The 13,139-nt window shown below is 41.1% G+C and overlaps 1 protein-coding gene across 1 annotated transcript; it reads left to right on the top strand.

Annotated features, from left to right (window-relative positions):
* The first annotated feature begins 263 nt into the window (after nucleotides 1-263).
* LOC117049384 (transmembrane protein 68-like) lies at nucleotides 264-12,037 on the top strand. Its single transcript, XM_033154049.1, has 7 exons — nucleotides 264-509; nucleotides 1,085-1,462; nucleotides 2,874-3,038; nucleotides 6,586-6,776; nucleotides 7,223-7,283; nucleotides 7,748-7,887; nucleotides 11,842-12,037. Exons 2-7 carry the CDS (start codon nucleotides 1,183-1,185, stop codon nucleotides 11,953-11,955), a joined length of 951 nt encoding a protein of 316 aa, XP_033009940.1. The 5' UTR covers nucleotides 264-509; nucleotides 1,085-1,182; the 3' UTR covers nucleotides 11,956-12,037.
* Nucleotides 12,038-13,139: the final 1,102 nt, after the last annotated feature.

The raw sequence follows: 13,139 nt of genomic DNA, 5'->3' as shown, positions 1-13,139 counted from the left end.
GAAGGTGTTAATGAAATCCTCATTTGCTGTAGAATTAAAGAGTCAAGTGCCAATGAAAGACCTTTTACTTATGCAATAGGATTAAATACTGCAACAGAACATGTTTTGAAGCTTATGTATTACACAACATACATATTGTACCTGACTGGGAGGGAGAGACTACAAATAAAGGGAGATAACACACTTGCCACAATTTCTACCTTTACTCTGTGACCTGATATATTATTTTGCCATATGAATGCTATTGTAGGTGTGACTCCATATTTCATGTTTAATTACAAATGGCCACAACTTCCAAATAGAAGGCTCCCTAATCCTTCCCTCATTTTCATAATGCCTCATCTCTTCATACAAATGGGACACCCATCACAGTCTCTTTAAACCACCACAGAAACGGACGTGTCTCAATACAGCTGGAAATTAGCCCATGAAAAAGTGCACCCAACAGGACTTCTGGTGCTTATACAGAGTGGTGACTGAAGCCAAGGCAATTTAGACTCACCAGGAATGTAAGTAAAAAAAAAAAATTGTTTATAGATTCATCCCTAATTTCTTTTGGTTTTCTGTTATCTTGCCATTCGCCTTTATTTTGTTGATATAATTTTTTGACTCATTTTTCCTTATATGCCATGCCAATAATTTTCCTGACTTATTGGCATGCTCGAAATATTTTTTCTCTATTTCTAAAATTTCATCTAAAATTTTTCTTCCCCCCCCCTTTCCTTGCTTTTTTATTGAATTTTGTTGGACAAACAGCCCTATCATAACTGCCTTGCTGGCATCCCACACTATCTGCAATGAAACCTCCTTTTTCAGATTTAGATCAAAATAGTCTCCCAGAGCTTTCCTTGCTTTATCCACAAAAGATTGGTCCTCTAATATGTCTTCATTTAGTCTCCATCTAAATGATGTTTGACCAAACTTAATTTTTTTGTTAGTTAGGATTCTTTTATTATTATTTTCCAATGTGTGTCTCCTGTAAACAAATTATGTCAAAATTCTGTTTGAGAATTACATGCTCAATTCTATTTCTCTTGGCATTGCTGCTAAGCTCATTTACATTCCAGCATTTTCTCTTTTCCAGGTAAACAGTGGGGGGAATGATACCATCACAACTGAGGTGAATTTCACTTGATTCATTTATTTCATTTGCATAAACTTTGTGCTTCAGATCAGGAAACAATGAGCTGGTTTATTCAAATTTTGGAAAACTGGATTAGTGTTACTTATTTGGAAGAATTCCTGAACTATGTGGTTCACCCTCGATGGTTATTCCTGCTTCCGATTTTGATTTATTCATTATGGTTATATTTATATTTTGTTGGCTGTGCTATCTCATTTTTGCTCTTTGCTTACAAGAAGATGAATAACCACCAAGAAACTGATTTTTATAGCAAATTTTGGGACAAGGCAAGGCAATTTGTGGCTCTACTTGTTGAGCTACTTGGAAAGATATGGCATGGTGAGTACCGGTACATGTTCCTTTCATACCAGTAATTCCACCTTATGAGCCAGTATAATTTCATAGGACTGAGCATCAGAATTTCAGGTATGAAGAACTGGAACAATAGTTGCCACAGTGCATCAGGACTGGACCTCCAAACCCACCTCAGGTTCCCAACAGCTACATGTTCCGGTTGACTCCATAAGGATCAAAACAAAGGCATGAATATTTATATATGTAATAAATAATGATAAAGAAAAAAACTTTTTATAAGGTATGAAATCAAGAGAAGTAACAGAAGAAAGGGTCAGTTGATGGCTGCATAAACACCATTAAAACATGCCTCCTCTCCAAAACAAACCTGGAGAATGTTGTTTACACCTCGCAGAGATGCAATTAGCAAAGCCCTTTTAAAATGGTTTCATGGATTGTGGAAAGGGAGATAGATTGGTTTTAAGTGTGTAGTGGGTACATAGCCAATGTGATTAATTGTATAGTGAGACTTTGAGGGTGCAATTTTCCTGAGCATGATAAACCACAAGGTAGCTGTGAAACATAAACGATGGAATTTGCCAGCACAGGATGTGGTGATGGCAGTACTGCTTTAGATGGACACTGGGGGGAAACAGGACAGTGGACTATACAGGCCTTAGGCCTGATCAGCAGGATTCTTCCTATATTCTGAATGCTTCCTAGAGGACTCATATTTCTTTAGGAGTTGATATAAAAATCAAAAATACACTGCTAAACCCAAATCTGGGCAATAAGCATGAGAACCTGTAACTACTTAGGGGTGCATCTGTGGTGGAAACAGCTTGGTATAAAGTGATTCAGAAAATGTTCTGAAGATGCCTGAAGTTGGAGCTCTTAGGGAGAGGGGATAAATGTACTCCAGGCCCTGGATAGCTCTTTCCCAAAGCAACCCTGTGCAGAAGGGTAATACTGCACTTAAAATAACATTTTAAAATCTCCAAAACATTTATCATAATAATACATAAAGCTAAAAGTAGATTAAAACAGAAAATTGCTCAATCAAAGACTGGGCAAAACTGTTTCCATCTGCGCCTCGAAGAAAGCAAGGAAGGAATTTCTCCATGAGAGGAGAAATTCCCCTTCCCGCCATTAATTCTGGGACGAACACAGAGAAAGTCCTGTTAGGTGTGGATGACAACATAGTATAGGCACCCCCAACGTCCGGCCCTCCAGATGTTTTGGTCTACAGTTCCCATAATCCCTGACCACTGGTCCTGTTAGCTAGGCATCATGAGAGTTGTAGGCCCAATATCCAGAAAGCTGGAGGATATAGCAGAGCTTTTTGCCTAAATTTCAGTTTTTTGAACCACACTGATTATCTCCAGTAAAACATTTTGATATTTTATTAACGTTTCAACAAAGTAATGTTAATTTGTCTCATTTTGTATTATTTTAGGTCATGAAATTGTTGGCATGGAACATCTCCCTAAAGGACCAGGGATTGTTATTCTTCATCACCCAATTATTGTTGCCGGGTATGCCTTTTTTGTGGCAAAATTTTATAAAGAGACAGGGAGACTGTTCCATACAGTAATTCATCATGCCCTGTATAGGGTTCCAGGTAATTTATTTATATTTAAATTATGTATTTTTACATTAAACATGTGTTAAATCTGACATAAAACAATGCTCCCTAAGATATAAAACAATGCTCTAATATATAAAACAGTGTATCAGGCAAGCAGGTAAAAAACCACAGATAACTAAAATGGCAGCAGCAGGTGAAAAAGTAAGTTAGTCGTGGGGAAGGTTATTTCTCACCAAGCCCCTGCAAGGATGAATAATTATTTCCAATTCATTTCTTTCTTCAGGGTGTTTTTCAACAGAAAACACACCATAAGGAAGACTCGGGTCACAGTATTATGAAGGAAAGGTCTTACTTATTAAGTATAATGGCCTAAAGGATCTCTAAAGCAAATTAAATTTAGCCAACTCAAAATACAGTTAGGCAGGAGGAAACAAGTCACTCCACTTTCCTGGCCATGTTTACAGTTAACATTGCCTCAGAGTAAAGGACTGGAATGAATATGTCCTCCTTGTTCCAAGAATCCTTGGCATGTGACTTGACAAACCAATGTGCATGTGAAGCCCAATGACCCAATGCAAGGCCGAGCATGGCTCTGTCAATATTATATTTGTTGTGTCTTGGTTTCTGGGAGCAATAAGTCCAGTGACACTTCTTTGTGAACAGCTCTTTATTGTAAGGATAGGACAAGACTGGGGAAAGGGGGGCAGGGGAATCTCTATTTATAGACACACTGGTACAGAGAGGAAAGATACATTTAAGCGGGAACCAATAATTTTCAAACTTTCCGGCGGGACCCAATCAGGCTGTGGATTGTGCTTGTACTTGTGAAATTGACCAATGGCATTACTCCACCCGGCTGACAGAATGTCTTAATTAATACACAACAATATTGCCCTCTAAACCTGACACTCCAAAGGGCTACACCATCCAAATGAATTTACAATGGGGGTTGAATAATTTCAATTGCAACTGTATATGAGCACATTCCAAATACACAATCATTCCTGAGGGCTGGTATCACAAACCACCACAATTCTACATTATTCTTCCATATTCGTGGGTATTATGCCCATTAAATTAACGGGCGCTAGGACACCACGTCACGCTCGGCTGCACGATCTCGATCCACGGGCGGGGCTGCAAGAAGCGAGCGGCGCTGTTGCTGGGGAGGGGAAGGCGACGTCGATGCTATCAGCCCGGTCTCTTCCGCGCGCGTGCCCAGCCTCGCAGACACGCCCCCTCGCTCTTGTCCCTGCCCCCGCCCCTTCCCGCTCTCACGTCTGGGCATTCCCTGGCTGGCTTGCCGCCTCCTCACTTACTGACAGCGTTTCGCAGGTGTTTTCGCACCTGTGGTTATTTATGTTTATTTATGGTTAGTTATGTTTGCTTTATTATATCCTTCCGCCTTGGAAGGAAAAGTAGAAAAAGGATCCGACGAGCAGCTCACTGCATGGATCCTTCCGTGGGTAAAAAAAGGCGCTCTAACTTTAAATAAGGTAACGGTCGTTAGTCTTCTTCCCGCCTAAAGTTAGCACGGTAACAGGACTGTAATTGGTTGTTATGCTTGTTATGACGTTGGTTGACCCTTTAATAAATAGTGGCCACTCCCTGTTTGTAGTGTGGAGAAAGTGCGAGGCATCCGAGTAAGAACATCGTTGCGTGGCAAGCACAGAGAGAAAGAGAAAATGAAACTAACCACACAGGGTAGCGGTAGGCTTCTTCACCAGACTGCAGTCTCAGTTGTATTTACCGGTATTTCATTTTCATTTTGAGAAACCTTTTATTTGGCCGTGTAGTTTTTGGCCACCTTTTAGTTTAGTTCTTCTTATTTTCCGGAACATTTTGGAACTCACAGACGCTCGCAGAGAACTTCCGAGGCAACAACAATCCGAACTCACAAGCTAAAACCTTCAGATCGTGGCCAACAGACCCTTTTCACGGCGTGGTGGGAGCAGGACTCCAGCATTACCGGCCGTCCCATCCGCAGGCTACCCCCACATATCCATAATTCCCAGCAAGAAGATGCATTCTACAATTGTGGAGTGGATTTGTTTTGAAGTCCATTCATATACCTATCATACTTTGAGATCTTTGTTTCTCATGGTTTCAGAGGTAATCTGGACATTGGCAGCAGAGAATCCAAATGGGCTGTGTCAATTTTAATAGGAAACGGAAAACTACAGACTTGTTTTGGGTCATTTAGAGCCTCAACCTCTTCTCCCAATAATGTTTTAGGCATCTTATTTGAATCAGGCTATGTTTCCAGTAAAGCATGTAGACCCCGGTCTTCTGGTCCTTGATCATAGGTTGCAGGTGAACATTAACTGACCTCAAAACGTCTACAAGAATGCAATTTTTTTACCCCAGTAATCTCAAGGCTTCCATAAAGAAATTTTGTGCTTACTTGTACAATTGTCTACATTCTTCCTCAAGGATAAAAAAATGGTGGGAATCTGGATAATGTTTCATTGGATTTCTACACTATATCTACAGGTTCTCATATAATAATTGCTGCTGCCTTTAATGCCAGAATAGAACAAGGTGTAAAACAAAACCGGGTCCGCAACTTGATGATACCCTCAGGTAGAAAGAGTTTAGCAAAAATCAGTTACTAATAAAGATGGATATGTCTTACTGGGAAGAACAATGCAAAGAATGGAATCCTGTTTGGGAGCATGTTCACTAGTAAACCACCTGTGAAAAAGTTCACTGTATTCATACACCACTTGGGATGGGGTGGGAGCTACAGCTAAGGAAAAGAGCAGAAGTCCACATACAGGTCCACGGCTTTCATAGCAAAACCAACCCATTAAACAATCGTCAATCAAGCACTCCCACACACACCTTTTATGCCCCAAGTGACACTGCAAGCAAACGCATGTGGTATCCTTGTTGCACAGTGTTCATGGCCCTCCACTGCCCCACCCCATCATCAAACAGCAGCCACACCAGGAAACAATGCACCACATATAGGTCAATTTTAAAAAATAAAGCAAAACAGGTGAGGTCAGAGCCCAAACAGGCCCAGTAGCACAGAGAGCTCTGTTGGGGGGCATTCCATTGGGTAAAATAATGGAGCACCTAACCTCCTGTCTGGCTGAAAAGATGGGCTTCTGCTGGTGGAGGCAGGTTTCCAACAGCATGGGTTCCTCTCTGTTCTCTCTCTCTGTGTGTGTAACTGTCTATGTGTGAGTGTCTGCTGTATCCAAAACCCAAGCAGCATATAGGAATTGAGGACTTGGATTGTCCAGCAAGGCACTATGGGCTGTATTTTTATCATGATGCAAACTTGAACATCAGTCTGTTGTACTGCAGACTTGACTGGAGGAACACTTCTCCAAAAGGTGCTCACCTCAGCACTCAACCTCATTCTGCGTTTTTAAAGAAAGGGGGGGGGGGAGGCAATTCCAGAACATGTGTGCAAAAGGGGAACTAGCATAAAGTCCCCCTTCCATGAAACCCTAGTTGATCCATAATAGAGCAATATCTTTGGAATAATAACAATTGTATAGTATACACACTATTGCCTAAATAAGAATTATGTAAAATGCATTTTTCTATTTGGGGCTTACTTTTTCAGGGCTGAATATGTTTTGGGATGTGATCTTTTTGAGAGATTTCAAGAAAGCTGAATGTGTGGAAATTCTGAAGAAAGGCCATTTATTGGGCATTACACCTGGTGGAGCTTTAGAAGCAAACTTTAGCAATGACTACACCTTAATGTGGAATAACCGCACAGGTTTCGCTCGGCTCGCTTTGGAGGCGAAAGTGGTGAGTGATCTTTGGGCAATTTGCATTGTCTTCACAATTATCCTGGATATGACGTATTGGTTGACATCCTTGATTTAGCATCCTCCATAGCCGAGGATGGCAAATATCCTGTTTTGGGGTCAAATGATATCCCTGCTTTCCCATCCCTGCTTTTTAAAAAAGCTACTGAAATCAATAATGTTTAATAAGAAAAACAGCCTTTGCCCCCTTTTTTCTCTTCAATTCCTGAAAATCTGGGGGACAGCTTGTGAAGTTTCTTCATCTGAGATATTTGAATAGATATTTTGAAGCAATTGCGTAATTTGTGACTTGCTTCTCATAATAATCCCAGGTGTGAAGCATTCTTCTTTGTCCTTAAAAAATAAATAAAGGTGGGGTGGTCAGGACGAGGTAATTATCCACTTCTCGCCTTTCTTTCATTTTTGTTTCATCTTTCATTCTTCTAGCCCATCATCCCAATATTTACACAAAACAGTTGTGAAGCATACAGGACCTTTGGAAAGACAAGTGAGTTAAATATCTGATGTTTCTTGGTGGAGCAAGACATGCAGTTTCAGGCAATATATGTTTTAATAATAGACTATGATTTTTTTTAAACCATAAAATTATCTATTGCCTACCTACTAGCGGAGTTTATTCCGTGGACACTTATCTGTGCTGCCTTCCCCAGTAGTGTGTAAAAATGCCTTTGTTTAGTTTTCTGTTAGATTTAAAACAAAACTATAATCTATAAAAGTGGTAGGAAGCCCAACATGGACACTAACAGAGCAGGAAATAAACCATATTCTGCAGTCTATTGTACATCTTATGGCCCCAATTGATAAGAGCTAAGAAGAGCCGATTGAATGTTGCATAACTTTTCCCAAGCACTCATATTATTTAACTTTTCCTTCTTGGGGTGGATTGATTGCAATTGCTTAACAGAATGCTAACTAAGGTCAAATTTGATATGCGGTCGCTTTCTTTTACAGGGCTGACAAAATGGCTGCAAAAGAAATTTCCAGGTTTTCTCCTTCCCATATATGGAGGGTTTCCAGTGAAATTGAGGACATATATTGGAGAACCAATCCCATATGATCCAAATATTTCTGCGACAGAGCTGGCTGAAAAAGTAAGTGAACTCTATACTTGGAAATACAAAAACATAAGAATTTTTTCCTATTGTTTTTCTCCTCTTTCAGTTCTAAATTGTATTCTGCACACTGACTTCCTCAATCTATACAACCAGAGCTAGGCTTCATTATATATACTTTTGTGCATTATGTTCTTCACTCAGCATTCCCTCTCCTTAACTTATTGATGTTTAAACTTTTTGAGGCAGAGTTTCAATATGTGTGCAACCATGCATTGCACCAAGCCCAGAAATGACCCAAAAATGTCACATTTTTGGAGTGGGTGCAGAGGGGGGAGTTTGCAGGCTCTTTCAATGGTGTTTCACTGCCTTGGATCACTGCCTTGTCGTGGCGAAGGGGCTTGAATTACTCAGGGAAGCTATGGACAGGTCAAGATGGACAGGTCATAGTGGAGAGTTTGGACCAAACGTGATCCACCTGGAGAAGGAACTGGCAAGCCGCTCCAGTATCCCTGCCAAGAAAACTCCATGGACAAAGACAACAGGCATATAAAAGATATGACGCTGGAAGATGAGCCCCTCAGGTCGGAAGGCGTCCAACATGCTACTGGGGAAGAGCGGAGGACAAGTACAAGTAGATCCAGAGCTGATGAAGCGGCTGGGCCAAAGCCGAAAGGACGCTCAGTTGCGGATATGCCTGGAAGCGAAAGGAAAGTCCAATGCTGTAAAGAAAAGTATTGCATAGGAACCTGGAATGTAAGAACCATGAACCTTGGTAAGCTGGATGTGGTAAAAAATGAGATGGCAATAATAAACATTGACATCCTAGGCATCAGTGAACTAAAATGGACAGGAATGGGCGAATTCAGTTCGGATGACTATCATATCTACTACTGTGGGCAGGAATCCTGTAAAAGAAATGGAGTGGCCCTCATAGTCAACAAAAGAGTGGCGAAAGCTGTACTGGGATGCAATTTCAAAAATGATAGAATGATCTCGATACGAATCCAAGGCAGACCTTTTAACATCACAGTAATCCAAGTTTATACACCAACTACCAGTGCTGAAGAAACTGAAATTGACCAATTCTATGAAGACTTACAACACCTTATAGAAATGACACCAAAGAAGGATGTTCTTCTCATTATAGGGGATTGGAATGCTAAAGTAGGGAGTCAAGAGATAAAAGGAACAACTGGCAGGTTTGGCCTTGGAGATCAAAATGAAGCAGGGCAAAGGCTAATTGAGTTCTGTCAAGAGAACAAGCTGGTCATCACAAACACTCTTTTCCAACAACACAAGAGACGACTCTACACATGGACATCACCAGATGGGCAACATCGAAATCAGATTGATTATATTCTCTGCAGCCAAAGATGGAGAAGCTCTATACACTCAGCAAAAACAAGACCTGGAGCTGACTGTGGCTCAGATCATCAGCTTCTTATAGCAAAATTCCAGCTTAAACGGAAGAAAGTAGGAAAAACCACTGGGCCAGTAAGATTCAATCTAAATCAAATTCCTTATGAATACACAGTTGAAGTGAAGAACAGATTCAAGGATTTAGATTTGGTGGATAGAGTACCTGAAGAACTGTGGATGGAGGCTTGTAACATTATACAGGAGACAGCAACGAAAACCATCCCAATGAAAAAGAAATGCAAGAAAGCAAAGTGGCTGTCCAATGAGGCCTTACAAATAGCGGGGGAGAGAAGACAAGCAAAATGCGAGGGAGATCGTGAAAGATACAGGAAATTGAATGCAGATTTCCAAAGAATAGCAAGGAGAGACAAGAGGGCCTTTCTAAACAAGCAATGCAAAGAAATAGAGGAAAATAACAGAATGGGAAAAACCAGAGATTTGTTCAAGAAAATTGGAGATATGAAAGGAACATTTCGTACAAAGATTACCACAATTAAGGACAAAAGTGGAAAGGACCTAACAGAAGCAGAAGACATCAAGAAGAGGTGGCAAGAATACACAGAGGAATTGTACCAGAAAGATATGGAGGTCTCATACACCCCAGGTAATGTGGTTGCTAACCTTGAGCCAGACATCCTGGAGAGTGAAGTCAAATGGGCCTTAGAAAGCCTTGCTAACAACAAGGCCAGTGGAAGTGATGATATTCCAGCTGAACTATTTAAAATTTTAAAAGAGGATGCTGTTAAGGTGCTACACTCAATATGCCAGCAAGTTTGGAAAACTCAGCAGTGGCCAGAGGATTGGAGAAGATCAGTCTACATCCCAATCCCAAAGAAGGGCAGTGCCAAAGAATGCTCCAACTACCGCACAATTGCACTCATTTCACACGCTAGCAAGGTTATGCTTAAAATTCTACAAGGCAGGCTTAAGCAGTATGTGGACCGAGAACTCCCAGAAGTGCAAGCTGGATTTCGAAGGGGCAGAGGAACCAGAGACCAAATTGCAAACATGCGCTGGATTATGGAGAAAGCTAGAGAGTTCCAGAAAAACATCTATTTCTGCTTCATTGACTATGCAAAAGCATTTGACTGTGTTGACCACAGCAAACTATGGCAAGTTCTTAAAGAAATGGGAGTGCCGGATCACCTCATTTGTCTCCTGAGAAATCTCTATGTGGGACAAGAAGCTACAGTTAGAACTGGATATGGAACAACTGACTGGTTCAAAATTGGGAAAGGAGTACGACAAGGCTGTATATTGTCTCCCTGCTTATTTAACTTATATGCAGAATTCATCATGCGAAAGGCTGGACTGGATGAATCCCAAACCGGAATTAAGATTGCCGGAAAAAATATCAACAACCTCAGATATGCTGAGGATACTACCTTGATGGCAGAAAGTGAGGAAGAATTAAAGAACCTTTTAATGAGGGTGAAAGAAGAGAGCGCAAAATATGGTCTGAAGCTCAACATCAAAAAAACCAAGATCATGGCCACTGGTCCCATCACCTCCTGGCAAATAGAAGGGGAAGAAATGGAGGCAGTGAGAGATTTCACTTTCTTGGGTTCCATGATCACTGCAGATGGTGACAGCAGTCACGAAATTAGAAGACGCCTGCTTCTTGGGAGAAAAGCAATGACAAACCTAGACAGCATCTTAAAAAGCAAAGACATCACCTTGCTGACAAAGGTCCGTATAGTTAAAGCTATGGTTTTCCCAGTAGTAATGTACGGAAGTGAGAGCTGGACCATAAAGAAGGCTGATCGCCGTAGAATTGATGCTTTTGAATTATGGTGCTGGAGGAGACTCTTGAGAGTCCCATGGACTGCAAGAAGATCAAACCTATCCATTCTCAAAGAAATCAGCCCTGAGTGCTCACTAGAAGGACAGATCCTGAAGTTGAGGCTCCAGTACTTTGGCCACCTCATGAGAAGAGAAGACTCCCTGGAAAAGACCCTGATGTTGGGAAAGATGGAGGGCACAAGGAGAAGGGGACGACAGAGGATGAGATGGTTGGACAGTGTTCTCGAAGCTACTAACATCAGTTTGGCCAAACTGCGAGAGGCAGTGAGGGATAGGCGTGCCTGGCGTGCTCTGGTCCATGGGGTCACGAAGAGTCGGACACGACTGAACGACTGAACAACAACAGCAACTGAAATGACCCAAAAATGTCACATTTTTGGAGTGGGTGCAGAGGGGGGAGTTTGCAGGCTCTTTCAATGGTGTTTCAAATATACATGATTTCTCTCAAATGTGTGGTTCCTCAGAATGTAACTCCCATGTAAATGGGGAGTAGCCTGCACTATATAAATAGAGTAAATTGACAAAAGTGAAAAGATTCACAAAATGTTTAGTGGTATGTGTCCTCCTTTGTCCCCCCCCCCAGAAAAAAGCACTGTTGAAACATAACCTAATAGCATTTCTGCAGGTTTCCTCACATGGGTGAAAGTAACAACCATGTAGGCAAACTACTGTGTACAAAGCATCCCAAAGTACATCCTGTAGGCTAGTATCTATTTTGCAATATATTTCTACAATATAATGTATTCCTTTTTTTTTTCTTTTGAACAGGCCAAGACTGCACTTGAAAATCTTCGGGATAGGCACCAAAAACTGCCAGGAAATACATTAAGAGCTCTTTTAGAACGATTTGATAAGCAATACAAAACTAACAAGTCTATGTAAAACTGTTGCAGCATTTTTGACTATGTGTCCACAACAAAAACTAATAATTGTGCAATTAAAACTAAGGTAATGTACATAGAATTGTGCTGGGTTGTGTATGATTTTTTTTGGAAGGGTGGCTAGTTCAGCACCTGCTGTGCATGCAGAAGGTCCTAGGACTGGAAGACGTACAGGTCCTGTCTTGCCCTATCTTGCAGGGCTCCCAGAATGCCCCTTTGGGGGAATTACACTTGTAGAGCCAGAACCAAAGAGTATAATGGGAGGATGGATGTTTAACTGAAACACAAAATAATGTTACACCTGAAAGAGTAATGCCTATAAATCAGCTGTATTAAAACAGTGACATTTCTTTTATGTTTGCAAAAGGCATGTTCTGCTTCTTATCTGTTCTTATTTCCAAACAGGACTTTATACTAGGTTATTAAGTCCCATGGGGGAGTGAATCCAGCAATGGAGTCTGGATTCCTGTCTCCCCCTAAGCTCCTGTGGCTGGGTGCAGTTCTCATGTTTCTCCATGCGAGGGGCACTTCTCAAAAGGGGGATTTAATGTTTGAACTTCCAGTTTTTATTACCATTGATGTTTGTTTGGACCACAATCTTTACTACCTTTCTAGTGTCTGAAGTGACTGGACCTGATGTCTTCCAATCTTCATCCTCATGCCCTTCCACCTCCACAAATGAGTCCCAGCTGCTTAATTTTTAGTAGTTACGGAATTGCAAAAGGGTGCGGGGCTGTATAGTTAAGTGAAAGACATCCTCTGTTACAACCATATATTTCATTCTCTATGTAACTGAGAAGAATTGTCAAAACAGAAACTGGTAAGTGAAAGATTCTTGGGGAAAATTTTCAAAAAAATCAGATTAAAATAGGTAGGATTTACCTCCACCACTGCTGCTGGGAGTGTGTCCCTGCCATGGACAGGCCTCCATCTTCAGCATGATTTTTGGTTGGTTCCTCCTTTATGTGGAATATTGGCGTTAATCAATAGGTGCTCCTGGACCGACATATGACAATGGGCTGTAATCAATAAGCTGCCAAAAGGACTCGGCTTGGCTCTTTGAAGGTATCTGAATGATTTTTCTGAAGTTTGAGAATCCTCAAAACAACCGGAGAAGGAAGGGGGAGACAAAGTGCTTTGTGCTTTCATATGGTTTTCAAAATGTCTCATTTTTTTCTTGTCCTC

The sequence above is a fragment of the Lacerta agilis genome, chromosome 7 (assembly GCF_009819535.1).
Source record: "Lacerta agilis isolate rLacAgi1 chromosome 7, rLacAgi1.pri, whole genome shotgun sequence".
NCBI lineage: Eukaryota > Metazoa > Chordata > Lepidosauria > Squamata > Lacertidae > Lacerta > Lacerta agilis.
Note: the sequence above shows the minus strand (reverse complement) of the source record. Positions and strands in the feature narration are given on the sequence as shown.

Excerpts from the sequence above, each read along its gene's own strand:
- LOC117049384 (XM_033154049.1), top strand. The coding sequence starts at position 1,183 with ATGAGCTGGTTTATTCAAATTTTGGAAAACTGGATTAGTGTTACTTAT. Across the intron at positions 3,039-6,585 it reads TGCCCTGTATAGGGTTCCAG|GGCTGAATATGTTTTGGGAT; the intron begins GTAATTTATTTA and ends TTACTTTTTCAG. Across the intron at positions 7,284-7,747 it reads CAGGACCTTTGGAAAGACAA|GGCTGACAAAATGGCTGCAA; the intron begins GTGAGTTAAATA and ends TTTCTTTTACAG.